This window comes from Lycorma delicatula, chromosome 10 (assembly GCF_047948215.1).
Source record: "Lycorma delicatula isolate Av1 chromosome 10, ASM4794821v1, whole genome shotgun sequence".
NCBI classification, from domain to species: Eukaryota; Metazoa; Arthropoda; class Insecta; order Hemiptera; family Fulgoridae; genus Lycorma; species Lycorma delicatula.
In genome coordinates, this window is record NC_134464.1 from 73,166,135 (window position 1) to 73,183,478 (window position 17,344).

General features: G+C 29.0%; 1 protein-coding gene across 1 annotated transcript in view; it reads right to left on the reverse strand.

Moving 5' to 3' along the window:
* Window positions 1-1,672: 1,672 nt before the first annotated feature.
* The window catches only part of LOC142330885 (armadillo repeat-containing protein gudu-like), a 46,008-nt gene continuing 30,336 nt past the window's right edge, over window positions 1,673-17,344 (reverse strand). The window contains exons 5-7 of the mRNA XM_075376352.1: window positions 11,832-12,249; window positions 8,902-9,178; window positions 1,673-1,811 (exon numbers count right to left, since the gene is read on the reverse strand). Of these exons, the coding sequence (XP_075232467.1) occupies window positions 1,673-1,811; window positions 8,902-9,178; window positions 11,832-12,249 (834 nt within the window). The remainder of the gene's footprint in view (window positions 1,812-8,901; window positions 9,179-11,831; window positions 12,250-17,344) is intronic.

A 17,344-nucleotide genomic window follows, 5' to 3' on the forward strand; every position in this document is an offset into this window, starting at 1 on the left:
TCTATTTTAATTAATAACAATTTTTTTAAAAGTTTTATTGCCATAAATTTCCGTAGAATAAAACTTGTTTGTTTTTGGAAATTTTTTTACAAACTTTATTTATGCAAAGTTTAAGAATCTTTTCCCCATTTAAGTCTGATTTAAAGGTACAGATAAAAATAAAACCAAGAAAAAAAAAAGGTACAGATCAAAAAAATATTTCACTATAGGACATCTTAATTTATATTTAAAAAATTTATAAAATTATAAATTTATAAAAAGAACTTAAAAATAAATCTTAAGTGTAAGAAAAAAAGAGAGAAAATTAAAAAGAGATTTAAGATGATCCTACATACTGAGATGTACTAATAAGGTATTTCTTTTTTCTTATTTATCCAAAAATTCATTCTTTAATTAAAAAGTTACATTTTTAAAAAACTATTAGCCGCAGATAAGTTTAATATCATTAATTGTATATGCTATGATGTTAGTCGTAGTTTAAAAATAAATTTTTTTTTAATTTTTATAGTTAAAACATCGTAGATTCCTACAAACTTAAAAAAAATGTAATTTTATTTTCTGTAAATTTAAATGATAAACTACCCCATCGATAGTAGTACTATGATATTTAAAAGACATATTTATTTTGTTTATGTGACTTGTCGCGTTGTTGAGAAAAATATATCTTAATATTGCAAAAAGTACATTGCAGAGATATGAGGACCACCTTACCTTAATCCAATTACTATTTATAGATTGTATATCTATACGTTTAATATATGTGAGTATATATACAATTATAATATTTAATATATCATTATAATATGCTGTAATTATTTGAATAGTAAGGTTACTATGTCTTTAAGAGATTTATTACGTTTTAATGTTCCCTTGGGTCAGGATACCATTATTTGCTGGCCGTTCATTCAAATCAGTACTCATAGTTAAATCACAATTTAAAGTCTTATAAATCATAATTTTTAAGACTTTCATTCCTTTTCAGTATCTGTTAAAATAAAAAATGTAAAATTTAAAAAGATTTTTTAAAAATCTGCAGTTCGTATATACGCTAATTAATACATAATTTATTTATTTCGTGGTTTTCAGGGTTTATACTTTTTTTTATTATTACAAATTGAAGTTTTTCCACCATTTTAGTGTATTTTTTTTTAATCCTCTAATGGTACTTAACCGAATCCCAATCCGAAATCAAAATCAGAAAGAAAAAGTCTTCGAACACATACAAATACATACTGAATTCAATAACGAACTGTTCGTTCGTTCAATAACTATGTTCGTTCGTTATAGAACATGTTTTATATATATAGAACATATTTTATTACTTTAAATGATATCTGAAAAATATTTTTAAAAGTAATAAAATATGTTCTATATATACACAAGTATATTATATCGAGAAAATATATTTTTAAGTTTACTTTTTTTTTTAATTATGAAAATAATAACTGAATTAATATATATTAAAATTAACTTAAAATAAATGAAAATTGTTTTTTTGCTTGTAAAATTAGATATTTCCATTTTATTTATTATTTTTATTATTATTATTACATAAAAATTAAAAATCCATTGTAAAATAGTAAGAATAATAATATATACAAATCTGTTATAAAAAAATTGTATTTAATTTTTTTTTAAATAATAAAAAATAAATGTGAATCTGTTAAAATGATTATATTGTTATATGGTGTTTCGCTTCATCAGCACTTAAAGCCAATATACGCAAATTATATAAACAACCAGCCGCCGCTTGTTGTAATTCTCTGCTGTCTGATTCCACTGCATCAAAAAGTAATGGTACGGCACCATTTCTTAAAAAGGAGAAATATAAAAAATTGTTATATTTGAAATTTTACGGAAATAAAAAATTAAATACTTGAAAATAATATTCTTATACTGAAGTGGGTGGGGATAAATAGTACTAATTCGTTCACTTATCATTCTTGTTGTTAATTTAATTTAAAATATCAAATAAGGATTGTTTTATTAATAACATGGTATTTATCTATTATGAAAATTTATTCTATATTATCTTACATATATATATAAATGAATATTTGTTTGTCCCGAATGTTTTCCTATATCATTCAACCGATTGCGATGAAACTTTGGTGAGTTTTCCGCACGTCCGCGAAGGTTTCTGAATTAGTTTGGACCCACTAAGAGGCGCTGGGGGTCGACGAGATATTTCGGAAAATTGTTAATTATAGTCTGATTTGGCTAATTTACAGAATATCAGTTGCGTGTAAAGAAATATTTTTCCAAAAAATGAACCCGCTAGGTGTCGAGATATTTACAAATTGCACAAAAAAAATATACAGACATATATATATGGCAATTTTCGTATGTGTATCCGCTTTATACTAAAAAACTACTGAACCGATTTACGTGCGAGAAAAAAGGGAGGAAGGGAATAGCAAAAAGGAGGAAAGGGAAACGGGAAACGGAAAGGGAGAAAAGGGAAAGGGAATGGGAAAGGGAATGGGAAAGGGAAAGGGAATGGGAAAGGGAAAGGGTGGAAAAGGAAAGGGAGAAAAGGGAAAATAGGAATTGGGAAAGGGGGGAAGAATGTGAATAAGACTGGGGAGAACAGGGAAAGGGGAATCGGGAAAATGCATATAAAGGGGAATGGAGAAAATGAGAAAAGGAAAGGAAATGGATAAAGGGAAAGGAAATGTACAAAGGTAAAGGTGTACGGGAAGGGAAGAGATAAAGGGAAAGTGGATGTTAATGGGACGCGGAGGGGTAGGGGAAAGGGATAAAGTGGAAGGGGAAAAGGGGAAATTAATGTGAAAGTTTAAATTCCGTAATGTTCAGTTTTTTAATGTTTTATTATCAAACTTTTATTTGTATTCATTTAATCTACATACTCATATCTAGCAATTGCGAAGCATTGCCGGGTCAGCTAGTATATATAAATTGAACAAATATTTCCAGTATGTGTAATATATATATATATATATATAGAGAGAGAGAGAGAGAGAGTGAGAGAGAGAGAGAGAGAGAGAGAGTGAGAGAGAGAGAGAGAGAGAGAGAGAGAGAGAGAGAGAGAGAGAGAGAGAGAGAGAGAGAGAGAGAGAGAGAGAGAGAGAGAGAGAGAGTGAGAGAGAGAGAGAGAGAGAGAGAGAGAGAGAGTGAGAGAGAGAGAGAGAGAGAGAGAGAGAGAGAGAGAGAGAAAGAGAGACAGAAGAGAAAGAGAGTAATGTATAAAATTTTTGTATTACTCTTTCATAAAATATGTATAAATTTAATTTTTAACAGAAGCAAAAAATCGATTGGATCATTATTCTTCGAAAAACAGTACTAAAAAAAATATGCCAAAAAACGCAATTTTATTGGCAATTTTCAAAAAAATTGAAATTTATGTAAGTTCAATCTATAAAAAAAACCTTGACATAATAATGAATTAAAATATTCTGATAATTTAAATTTTATAACTTACGTTTTTTTTTTTGACCACATCACCTAAAATACTGCAAATTGGATATGCTATTTAAAACTAATACAGAATGTTCCGGGTCGTATTCGCCGAACTTGATTCGGCGAATACGATTCGGTGTCCTGAATCGGAAACTGATTCAGGACACTAAAAAGAACAAAAAGTTCATATTGACATAAGTCCTATTTTGCTTTGTTTACCTTTTGGAGGTGATTTTGTTATTTTCAACAAAAAAAATGATTTCTCAGGAACGGGTAAACCTACTTTAATTACATTTAGTTAATCTACTAGTAGTGTCCTGTTCTAAAAAATTTGGAAAATGTCACCTTCAAAAATTTCAAAATGGCGGCCATTAATTTTTTAATGTATAATATCTTTGCAATTATTTGACTGATAAAATTTTTACTTATTACAAAATTTAATAAGCATTTTATTCTGAACCTCATTGTAAATATTCGTTCAAGCAAGCGAATTATTGCACCCAATTAACCCGGCAGTACGCTTGCACACCATAATGAAAGGTGATCATTTTTACTACTACTGTTTTTTTTACTAATAATTTTTATTATATTTAATGGAGGAAATAAAAACAGGCAAAAAAAATTTTCAGTTTGCATTACGGTGTGCAAGCGTACTGCCGAGTTACATGTCTGCAATTAGTTGTTGTCAACGGATTTTTACAGATGAGGATTTTCTTACAAAGATATAACAAATAATTACAACGATATCGGAGATTAAAACATTAAGATGGCCGCTATTTTGAAATTTTTGAAGGTGACGTTTTCAAGATTTAGTACAAGACACTAGTCTTAGATTTGCCAAATTTAATTGAAGTAGATTTACTCGTTCTTGAGAAATCATTTTTTTTGTTCAAAATCACAAAATAGCATCCAGGAGGAAAACAAAGCAAAATAGGACTTATGTCGATATGAACTTTTTTGTTCATTTGTTGCCCTAAATCAGTTACTAAAGTTTGGCGAATACGTCCCATCGTCCAATGACAGCTGGTATAAATTAACAATCCATTATGCAGCTTTCTATTCCACGTCTTTAGTTATTAGTGTGCGTCATCAATTATCAGTTGTCTGTATTTAAGATATATTATTGGTACCCTAACAGTGAAACTATGAAGTTGATACAGAAGTATTGAGATTATTATGAATATTACAAAACTTGGAATAGTTTTGAGAATGGTGATGATTCAGGCATTCTCAAATATATTTTACTGAACAATTGCTGGAGGCTGCAGAAATTTACCCCAAAGTCATCTGAAAAACTTAAACGTACTTCTATTCCTTAGTGGAATGATGGTCACAAGAAAATACTCTTGTGAGGCTCTACAACACTGCAAGTGTAGACTATCATCTGAATATCAATTTAATATGACAAAATATTACCTTAATGCAAAAGTAATTTTCCGTCGAACGTTAAGAGAATCTAAATAATTAATCTTGAGAACACACATATAAACATGATTGTCTGATGAAGGGTTGTATTCCATGCCCTGTGAATAATGTTTTCTGCTATGGTTGGAAATCGTGCGTTGTATGCAGTTTGTTTTCGACAGCTACTGAGGCTGGTGACCTTGAGATGAAAGGATGTGTCTGTTTTTTGTTTTTTATTGTGTGTTTATCGCCTTTGGACAAATGAGATCACCTTTCCATGTGACCTCAGGATGGTTGTAACTTTAGAACGGTGAATATTTCTACTTGAATGTGTTTTCCATGTTCACGGTGAGTACACGCACACTCACATCCAAACCCTCCCCCCACCACACACACACACACTATATGAAAGATCAGTTTTCCACTAAATTTTCTAACACACTGGTTCTTAAATCATATGTGTAAGAACAGTAATAGAGAAATTTAGAAAGACAGGATCAGTAAAGGATTATGAGCCAAGTGGTAGACCATTAGAACACTAAAACATTCCAATACATAATATCAGAATTATCCGCTAGATACTATTGAAGCCAATCACAGTATTGAATTCTTATTCCATAGTCTTTAGCCAATAACTTTTGAACCACTTTCACTTTATATGAGATGAAACTGAGCTTCTTACAATATGCTTATTTCAGTAGCAATTGCATTTTTTTTAGTAAAGACCACCTTTCCATCACATGGAAAGGTGATCTCATTTGTCCAAAGGCGATAAACACACAATAAAAAACAAAAAACAGACACATCCTTTCATCTCAAGGTCACCAGCCTCAGTAGCTATCAAAAACAAACTGCATACAACGCACGATTTCCAACCATAGCAGAAAACATTAGTCACAGGGCATGGAATACAACCCTTCATCAGACAATCATGTTTATAAATCTGATATTATGTTTTGGAATGTTTTCTATATAAATGAGCCATGGGCCCATTTATCAGTATATGTGTACATACAGAACTCACAATTTATATTTATGGTCTGCCAACACCCACATGCAGTACATGAAATTTCTCTACATGACCAAAAGTTTGGGATATGGATTCCAGTATCCAAGCAAAGAAACATCAGCCCAATATTTTCCACAGAAAAACTTCAGCTCATATTCAGCGTTTCATCTTCAGCGTTTCCAACCAATCGTAGTCTGTGCTATATGGTGGGTGTTCAAACACTTCCCAACGAAAACGCTGCAGGAGCTTCTTTGTTACAGCTGCAGTGTGCGGACGAGGATTGACATGGAGAAGACAATGCCTGATGACAACGGCCCTCTCCGCTTATTCTTATTCACCCACCATACAGCCTGGAATTGCCTCCATCCGATTTTCACCTCTTTGATCACATGAAACGCTGGCTAGGAGGACAACATTTTGGCACAGACATCGAGTTGCAGACCGGCATAGAAACATGCCTGAAAACACTGGCGGCTCCGTTCTATGACGAGAGTATTGAGAAGTTGGTACCATGCTACGACAAATGTCTAAATTGGAGTGGCGACTATGAGAAATACCGTAACTATGTAAGTACTAGTTACAAATAGAAAATTTTTTATTTTCCCTGTGGTTTTAATTTCGTGACCGAACGGACCTTGAAAAAAAATAATCCTCGTAAATTTCTAATTTCTGTATTTAATTTCTATATAATTTCTAATTTAATTTCTGTACATAAGGCTTAAATTCATACAGAGATACAGGACTATGGTATATACACCCATTAGGAACAATTTTGGCATGCTATATATATTTCATTAATCCTCTAACAGTGCGGTTAGAATTTTACAGCTGAAAATGCACAAACACTCTTATAACCAGCATGCCAAACCATTTCATAATATTCCAGCAGTAATAAGATGCTGCTAACATCATGGGGATTCCGGAGATTTTATCACTGGGCTTATGAAATCTATACGAACAACAGTTTAAAGATTTTTCTTACAACTTTATCCTTTAGCTTAAAATAAATTTAACTAATAAATTTCATATTGAATCTAATCTAATATATTAAAATTCACTGACAAAAATAAGACTTAGTGGGTTTTATCTCTAAGCTCTAATAAATATTACATCTCTAATAAATAAAAATAAAAATAAATAATTGTTATATAAAACAGACAATTGCCACAATAACATTAAGGGTTATTATGGCATGTACTATTTGGTTGTTATATGTTTAAACACTTACTTATTAATATTTATTGTTCTTAAACAAGTTGTTAAACACAAGGAAACAAGTTAAACACATTGTAACAGGAATTTAAATTTACTATTTATCAATTTTATGAATCTATTATAACAAACATAACATTATTAAAAACTCTTCAACTTTGTTATAGTTTCATCTGATCTCAAACCATAATCATTTAGGTTAAAAATTTAGAAAGGTCTATCACTGACAATTCTGTTTTCTGCCTTATGACTTCAGGGAAAAAATATTCTTAATAATATTAAATTATTATAAGCTATATGTAAATCTGGATCTACACTTAAAAGTTCCATCACATTCTAATGAAACAATTATATTCAATCATAAATAAACAAATTAGTCGAAGATAAATTAATTTTAATAAGCAACTTTGTTTTTTCAATAAATCTGTTAATTTAATTTTCAAATTGGTAAAATGTTAAAAACCATTATTGTATTCTTAACTTAAGGCGAAACTCCTTGTTTGTATAAACAGAAAGATACTTCGATGATAGTGACTGAACTAATTCTTTCAAAGTGTAAATTTTGATCTAAGATAAAATCTTTTTCAGTTATTGTAAAATTTAAAAAACGATTGGAGTATTATATTTTTATTGTTACTATACAATGAATATTTCATTTAGAACAATTTATCTATCATTTTACCATACAGTTTAAAAAAATAGAAAAAATGCTTCATCAGTAAGTATTTTTTAACTCATTTATAAAATAGAAACTTCAAATAAAAGTAATAGTTCCTAAAACTGTGCTTGATAAACTATTCTACAGTATTTGGGAACAACTGTTAATATAATAGTTGACCAACACTGATTGTAACTGCTTAAGCAACCTATTTTTTAGGAAATTCCAATCAAATTTTTAAGGGCTAAATACAATGATTTTCATTAAAAAAAAAATAGTAAATGGTTGAAGACCTTTTAAATATGATTTAGAATAGAAATAAATTTGAGAATGATGTTATTAGTAAGTGTAAAAGCAAATGTGTTTACTGATAAAGCTGTCTAAAAATGCCTTCTTAGGTGACAAATGACAGGATAAGGTAGTTAGTGCAGTTGATGAAATGTTAATGTTTCATCATTAATCTTATACAATTAATGAAATTAAAACAAACTTCATATGTGAAGAGTGAGAAAATTCTCATTCTCTTAAAGAGGAACGATGAAATTATTGCAAAAATACTAATGAAAAATAAATAGAAAATAATAACAAAAGTTTTATAATTAAATTCTGTCAATTCTGAGCAATGGAGTTTCAATTAATTCTGCAATGTCACATAATATACACAATTAATTAAACTATGAAAAAACATGACAATTCTATAATGTATAAGAAAAACTATAATTACTACGTAATTATAGTTCCATTAAAGAAAGCTCCATGTGTCAAGTTAGTTTTTCCCAAACTCCAACAATAAAGAGTTCACTCCATCTTAATGACTATTCCTTGCCGGTTATTTTCTTAGCAACACAATGCTGTAGTTATTAAATTAAAGATTGTTAACATTCAACAATAATTTCAGTATATTGTCTTATGCAAAATTTAAAAAAGTGTATATTTTAAACAGACCACATAATCTTTGGGGTCAAGTATCCCTAAAATTTTCTTGTGATTAGGAATTCAGCATAGACGGACACTTGAATTATGGTTTACAAGAACTAGGTAAAATTATAAAAAGAATGCTAAAGACTTTTGTTTTAAGTGCTTCTACAGAATTGTCTGACAAAGTGTGGAGACATAAATTTTGGGTAAAGTTCAACAATAAATTTAAGTTTAAGTAACATTTAATTAGCTTGTCGATATATTATTATTGTCTACATACCTATGCATTACAATACAATTAAATGGATCGCTTGATAGAGCACAAAGAGCTTTAACACCAGCTGTAGTAGCAGTTACAGATGTAGCATTTCTAAGATTTTGTACCAGAGGTGGGACAACTCCCAGTTGTCCAAATTGATGACAGTTATTTTTCCACAAACAACAACCAGCTACTGCTAAAGCTAATTGAGTTGTAAGAAATTCATTTTCTTTTTTACAAAGATCTGCTATCAGTGGTACGACACCAAGTTCAGTAATAATTGCTAAGTTTTCTTTATCTGTTGCCACCTGTATAAATATGAAAAAAAATACGTTTGTTTCTTTTTAATATCAGATAACAATATTGATGATGATATGTACAGTGAAAATAATATAATAAAATTTGGTTAAATTCAATCTTGTAATAATTTAGTATTCTAAAATATAAGAAAAAAGAACTTCTCAAATTGCAATGATTTTATTATTTAAAAAATATATTAATTTACATCCTTTACTACTGAAAAGAGGTTCTTAAACTACAAACAAAAAAAACCTAATAACTGAGAACTGAGAGGACTGAATTTAGTCTGGTCAGGAATGTTTGATTTTTTAAATAGACAGTAATATGAATGGCCAAGTTTTCAATTACCTTTTCTACTATTCAAACTTCTGACCTTTTAAAAGCTAAATAAAGATTAAGTAGTTTATTTTTTGTAGATTCTGACCTATGTACAGTAGTGAAATGTTATTGACTGTAATGTAAATGAGCCACTATTAGAAAATGTATTTTCCAGACTATTAACAATATTACATTTTGCCAAAACATTGGAAATTAATAAAAATTATACTGGTTGTATTGCACTCACAAAACAAGTCATTTTTGCATTTGTTATCGCTTCCTTAAAATTATTGTTAGAGGTTTTATACGAGTATGATCAATGTTCTCAATGGCATTAGCTCATTTAGATAAAGTAATAATAGAATTTTTATTATTTGATTACAGCGTGTTATCTTATAATAAAGATGAAAAATGGTACAGATTAATGCCGCTTATTTTGAAAATAAACATTCTCAAGTTTAAATGGTCAAGAAATTTTATAAAAGTTTTATTTTTGTAGTTAAAATAATTCTTACGAAATATTTCAAATGAATTACCTCAAATGCTAGTTTTGAAATTATTACTTTTTTATAAACTGCAAGATATGTATTGTGTTAAAATTTTCTTGGGAACTAAGGTGTATAAAAGACCAGTGAGGGGAATCATCTTTTGACCCAGACAAATACTTTTCATTTATTAACAAACAGTCATTATTTACTAAGAAAATTTAATGCCAGTTTATTATCATAAAATAAGTCAGTGTGAAGACAGACACAAATGTATGGAGAGGATGAGAGTGTTAACCCATAAAGATGCTCTTAGAAAATTGTGGTACTTTACGGTCTTGCTAAGAACATGTAATTTTTTTCTGACATATGAACAATGATTATATTTTCAATAATACCAACATACCCTTTTTAAATTTAATTTACTTTTAAACTAAATTGTGCTGCTGTTAAAATATGGCAATCTTTTTATTAAAAAAAATAATGGAAATATATTTGAAAGAAAAAAAAGAAACAAAAATTTTTGTTTGAAACAACATTTTTGAAACAAAAATGTTGAAGAAATGAATAATAATATGAATAACTCCTCAGTTAGAAATTCAATTAGTGAATAAGATATGACAAGTAAACTGCAAGTTATATATATATGTATGTGTAGATAACATTATGCACAAGCATAAGCTATTGCAAAATTCTTTTTGAAGTAAAATCACAAATGTACAGATTACATTAAAAGAAAAGACCATTACTATTGACTGGTATTAACTTTTCATGCAAGAAAAGATATTGAGAAATCTAATATTTTGAATTAAAATTTTTTATCATTTATCACAGGAAATTTTTCGTTAAGTAACAAAATCTGAATGGAATATGCATTTGAAAGATGCAAAAGCTAATAAAATATTGTTAATAGAATATGAAATTAATCATACAATTTGAAATTAATAATAATTTTGTATTGCGAAAAATTTCTGCTTACCCTTCTTGTGTACATACAATGAAATATTTAAACATTTATTCAAAAGAACCCCAATAATGTATTAATAATTTATATATGTAATTATATATAAAATAGTCTACTGGAATTGAATGGAAATAAATATACTGTTTAAAATTTTAAACATTTTATTGAAGGGGAAAAATAAAAAATACAAACAGATAAGTTAAATTATTAACTGAATTATCGCAAAAATTTTGCTACTCTAATACATCTGCTGCTGCTATCTGCCTATAGCTCTGCAAATAAATGCTATTATAAAGAACATGAACAGTTTTATTTCAATTAATGCAAAATGTTTACAAGAAATCGAAGAAAGGATGCGTGGTATGATTAAAAGTAGTAGGAGGGAGTCAACGTTTACTTCATTTCTGTTCATTACTGAACATCAACCGTATATAATAGAGTATGACTATCATATAACTGTCTCTCATTCCAAAATATTTCTCTTCCTCAATTGTTTACATTCTTGTCTATATATTTTCTAAAAAAATACACAGATTATCTTTGATATTCAATGAGACATAATCAAGTAAATTAAAAAAATAAATCTTTTCACCACTAAAGTAACACCAGTTTCAAGACTACATAACATTTAAAAGATGTAAGTTCTTTAAAAAATGATTACTATTATTATGTAAAATAAAAAAACTTTTTGGAAAAAGTTACATTTTTTTGCATTTTAGTTCAAGAAAAGAAGAGTATTTTAATAATGATTGTTAACTTAAAAATAATAAGTAAACTTAAATATTTCAATAATTTATTATTATATTATTATTATCATTAATAAACACAATAAAATATTGATCGAATAAAGAAATAAATAAAGTAATAAAAAGAAAGGGGAAAACTAATACTTACCTCAGCAATTGCTGCACATACTTGACCTAATAAAATATCATCATTTGATCGTAACAACTTTATAATCAATTCAAGGGCACCAACTAATGATCTCACGAGTTCTCCTGAATCAGTTGAGTTACGAATACACGGAACTAATGCCCAACAAGCGCTACCTTTAACAACATTACTTGGATTTTTCATCATCGACCAAATAAATCTAACCGCATCATATGATTCCATTTCATCCATGCAAACTTTTTCATGACCACATTGTTCTAATAAATTTAAAACATTTTCTAATAATTCTGGATTAGTTCTGAATAAATAATTAACAGCTGGTTTCAAAGCTCCAGTTTTTTGAATTTTTAACCTATTTTCTGGCATACGTGCCATTTGAGCTAATGCACCTGCTGTATTTACTAGTACCTGTAACATTATAAAAAAAAAAAAAAAAAAGAGTACAATAAAAGAAGAGTAAATCAATCCACTTATTGTTGGGTAGAGACTGATTTTATTGAAGATGTAATTTTATTTTATCTGTATTGCAGTTTTTATTTTTTTATTTCTTTTCTCTTTTTTTTTTTAATTAGTGAATGAATCAGAAAGTCTTTAATTTTATTCTGCACAGGTGAAAACTGAGTGGGTAATCTGAAGACAAAAATAACATAATTCTGCACTTAACTAAGTTAAATTAATAAAACAGATATTTAATTTTGAAGGAACATTGAAAAAAGTGAGAATAAAATTACAATAAAAATATGGAGTAGCAACATAAGACACAACACAGTTGTATCACTTTTACCGGTACGCAGATTTTTCCTGATTATCATTTTATTTAAATATAATATATTTTATTTATTTTATTTAATGATTCTAATTAAAGTGCGTGTAACATATTTCATTTGCACAGGTATTGCAGTACTAGTGGCCACTTTAAATATGTTTTTACCTTTTAAATATTATTCATTTATTTAATTCTACCGCTCACCTGTGATGTCACAACATAGCAGATGACTACAGCAGCTGTACATCAGTGCTACACTAGCGCTCTTTGTAGTAAGATGGGGTACTATTGACGCAGAATCCTTACTTAGCAGCTAGTTTATATAGATAATTTTTTGGGGTGGGTGCAATTTTGCAAATATTTAACATTTTTTAATTTAAAAAAAATGTGCCTAGGAAAAATAAGACCTTGATTAGGTGAAATCTTGAGATAATGAAGGATACCTTGTTTTACAGCCTCACCCCCTTGACCTTTTAAGTTAAAAACTTAATTGCTCCAATGTCCCATATATGGAAGTAATGTGGTCAAGTTTGGTCAACATTTTCCAGTAGTTCTGGTGATACAAGGAGTGGAAGACCAAACACACACATATATATAAGTACATCTGGAAAATTTCAATCCGGTTTTTTGGGTTTCTTAGGTGTCACAAATTGTGATGTTTTGACATCTAAATGCCCATATACCCAAAATGGACAAATTACAATAATTTCCCTTCTAAAGCCATAGCTCTGCTATAACACTACATGGGAAAGTAGAAGTAATAAATAATTGCTGATGTGGGGAGTTCAATTAAATGAAAACAAAATAAATGTAAATTTCATCAATGGAAAAGTTGAATTAAGTTGTAAAAGCATAAATTAAGCGATACTTTTAAAACAATTAGTAATACATATGTATGTAAAACAAATGTAATCAGATAGGAATTTATAAGGATTCTTATTCAAGTTAAAAAACAACAATATTCAAAAGTTTAGATAAAAATGTAAACTTAATAATTTGAATTCTGAAGAAAAATTTAACATAAATAAAATGGTGTATAATTCTAGGTAAAATATTAACAAAATTGTTCATTTGTTTTACATAATTAACATAGTCTGCAGTCAAATCTCTTTTCTTTCAAATTTGGCAATCTTTTCTAATTTTCATAAATTTTTGTAAATAAGTTTACTCGCTATTAGGAAAACTACTGATGTGTAATAACTTGTATAAAAAATTTCTATTTAAATATGGCGTCTACTATCTTTCTTATATAGGATCTGGTGGTGAGAAAGTTCCATTTGTAAACTTTCACTATCACAGATAGTGAAAGGATTATTTTCATCAGTAACTTTTATAATTTAAGTAAAATGTGAAAAAGTAAGTGTTCAATTTTATAGTTTGAAGAGATGGACTGAAAATTATACACTATTAGGTATACATTATGTCAAGATGGAAGATAAACCATGTCTTCAACCTGAGGTAGTGTTTGCGTAGCAGTGGTAACTTCTAGTTTACAAACAATCTGTTTAAAAAAGATGGTAACCAATGTTTCTGAAGTGGAAAATTATCTCAATATTATTTTTTTAAATGGTTTCAGAAACAAAATTTAAGTTTAAAGATTTAATAAAATGTGAAAAATTAAGTTATTAACACTTATATTTGTGTGCCTGTTGTATGAGAAATACTTTTACACAGAATCACACCTTTCTCAATAGACTAATACTTTATTGGGTTTCTTTTTATTTTTTAATTTTCTTCTTATATATTTTTATTACAAAAAAAAAGAGAAAAATATTGAAATGTACTAATCAGAGTGATGTTTGGTATAATTATAAACAGTATTTAAGATATATTAGACTATGATTACTTTTTGGCAATGGCTGAACATTCCACAATCGATTGCAATTTATAATTAAATTTGGTAATTTATTCTAATGTTCCCTTTATCTATTAAATGTAGATATAGAGCTAAATTTTAAAAATTCATTACAAAAATAGTTCACGGTATTACTAGTTATTAATTTTTTGGTACTATTTTGAGTTATTTTCATTTTGTTGTATGCATTACTTTATCTTAAGAATAATTATTATTATTATTATTGTTATGATTATAAATAATTAATGGTTAACTATCTCCACAGTATTCATTAATTTTTTCTTTTGATTAAGGAGAGATTAGGCAACCTTTTCTTAATAGGCAGTTTAGCCATTAAACTTACTGATAATGTGTAGATCTTTTGTGACAGGAAACAACTACTTGGGTCAGTCCATAGGTCACTCTTACAAAACTACACAGAGGAAACACTGGCTAATTCATCAAAGAACTGATGTAAACATCATGAAAAATTTAGATTGACATACACTTGTAGGTGAAGATAAAGAATGATCACTTGAAATATATTATAGAATGTGTTACGGAACGAAGAAAAACTTCCAGAACACTGGACCACAGCCCTCATCCATCCATTACATAAAAAAGGGGATAAAACTAATCCTGAAAACTACAGAGGCATATCTCTCCTGGATTGCACATACAAAATCCTGTCGAGAATCATATACAACCGATGCAAAGACCAACTTGAACTGGAACTTGGGGAATACCAAGGGGGATTTAGGCCATGGAGAGGTTGCCCGGAGCAAATAATATCCTTAAAACTTATGATGGACTTATATAAAAGACGGAAAAAACAACTAATAATCACCTTCGTCGACTTTAAAAGGGCCTATGATTGTATACACCGACCATCCATGCTGAATATTCTGAGAAACCTGGGCCTTCACCCTAAACTCGTAAACATGATAAAATTAACTTAACCAATACCCAGTCCAGAGTGAAATTCAGAGGTGAACTCTCTCAACCCTTCTACATAAAAACTGGATTGAGGCAAGGAGACGGCCTCTCACCACTCCTTTTTAACTGCGCCCTTGAATTTGTCATGAGAAAATGGTATGAAATAAATCCCAAAAATATAAAAATGGGTACTAAGAAAAACTCCATCACACTAAATTGCCTAGGATTTGCAGACGACCTCGCTCTTTTAGCAAATAATATTCAAGAAGCCAAAACACAAATCATGAGCCTTCAAAACCTAGCACAAAAGATAGGGCTTCATATCTCTTTTGAAAAAACTGAACTAATAGCCATAGATCCTCTGGTAATAGAGCACATTACGGTAAACAATCAGAAAATTAAAATAGTAAAACAATTTAAATATCTAGGGGAAATAATAACTTATAATTTAAATGAAAAAGTGACATGGCAAAACAGGACAAATAAAATGATTAAATCCCAAAAATTTACTTGGTCAACATATAACAAAAAATGCCTTTCTGCTAAAACAAAACTTAAACATTATAAAACTGTAGTACAGCCAGAAGTCACCTACGGAAGCGAGACCCTTTTCAAAATCACTCAGAAAAACCGAATTGAAAAAATTCTGAAAATAGAGAGGAGAATTGTGAGAACGTGTATCAATAAAAAACACCAAAAAGAAGGCCAATGGTGGATTGTGCCAAATGAGGTGGTGTATCGAGAAATAGAGCCTGTTACTGATACTATGCGGAAAAAAAGAATCTCTTTCTTCGGTCATCTCATAAGGACACCGCAAACAAGACTGTCAAGAAATATCATTGAAAAGCTCTGGTTCCAAAAGCTAGAAGTAGGATGGATCAAAGAAATTAGAGAAGATATGAAAGAATTGGGAATTTCTCTGACCGACCTACAGAATAAAACTGGAAAAATTACAAAGCTAAAAGATAAAAGCATTAGATTTAAACAAAAGACAGACAAACGACAAAATACAACGAAGAGGGTGTTTACGGATGAAGAAAAGAAAGCAAGATCTGAACGGATGAAGAAATACTGGGCAGCTCGAAAGAGTAAAATAACACGCTTTTCTCAGAAAAGATCCAACTAAAATTGACTTATGTGGTCCCATGTTGGCCGTAAAAGCATAATAATAATAAGAATGTGTTACTTGGATAAATTGAAAAAAAAGAGAACATTTTGGTATTATACAATCTATGTTGAGGTTGTGATGATGTATACATAGTATCTGAGGTATGGAATAAAGTCAATTTTTCTGCTGTTAATGAAGTGAGGTTGTCATTTGTTGGGTTTATAATTCTGATAATCAGCTAACTGAAGAAGAAAATTGTTTTTTTATTTACATCACTTCCCAAATTCCATTGTAAAAGAGGCATGTGAGAATGGATAGGTGATTTTTAGAAGTACACCAATTCAATATAGGTTACTTAGAACTATTTGGTGGTGGTATTTAACAATCGATATCAGTTAAAACCAATTCTAAAGGAAACTATTTACTTAAAGATGAAAAAAAAATAGATAATGTTCATCTTCTATGAAAAATTGTGCAATATAAGTCTTTAGCTGCTAATAGTCACTATGTTTTAGGCATTAGCTAATCAGCTTTATCCATTTTAAAAATGTAGCTCTGTCTGATACTATTACATATCATGCATTCTTGATAATATATGTGCGGTGTTACTCTTTCAGTAAAATTCACTTTTCAGTTTATTTTATAATTTGTATTGTAAATTTCATGAATTGCTGATCATAAAATAGATAAAACATCATTACATTAATAGGAGATATTGCAGTTGGTTTACAAGAAATACTAGGTATAAAGTGATAGAATATTGTTAAGGAAAATTCTTTACTTAGATAGATTTGGTTGGTAAATTCTGTAATAAAAACATAGAAATTTACCTTTGAATAAAAAATGGTGTAATAGATTT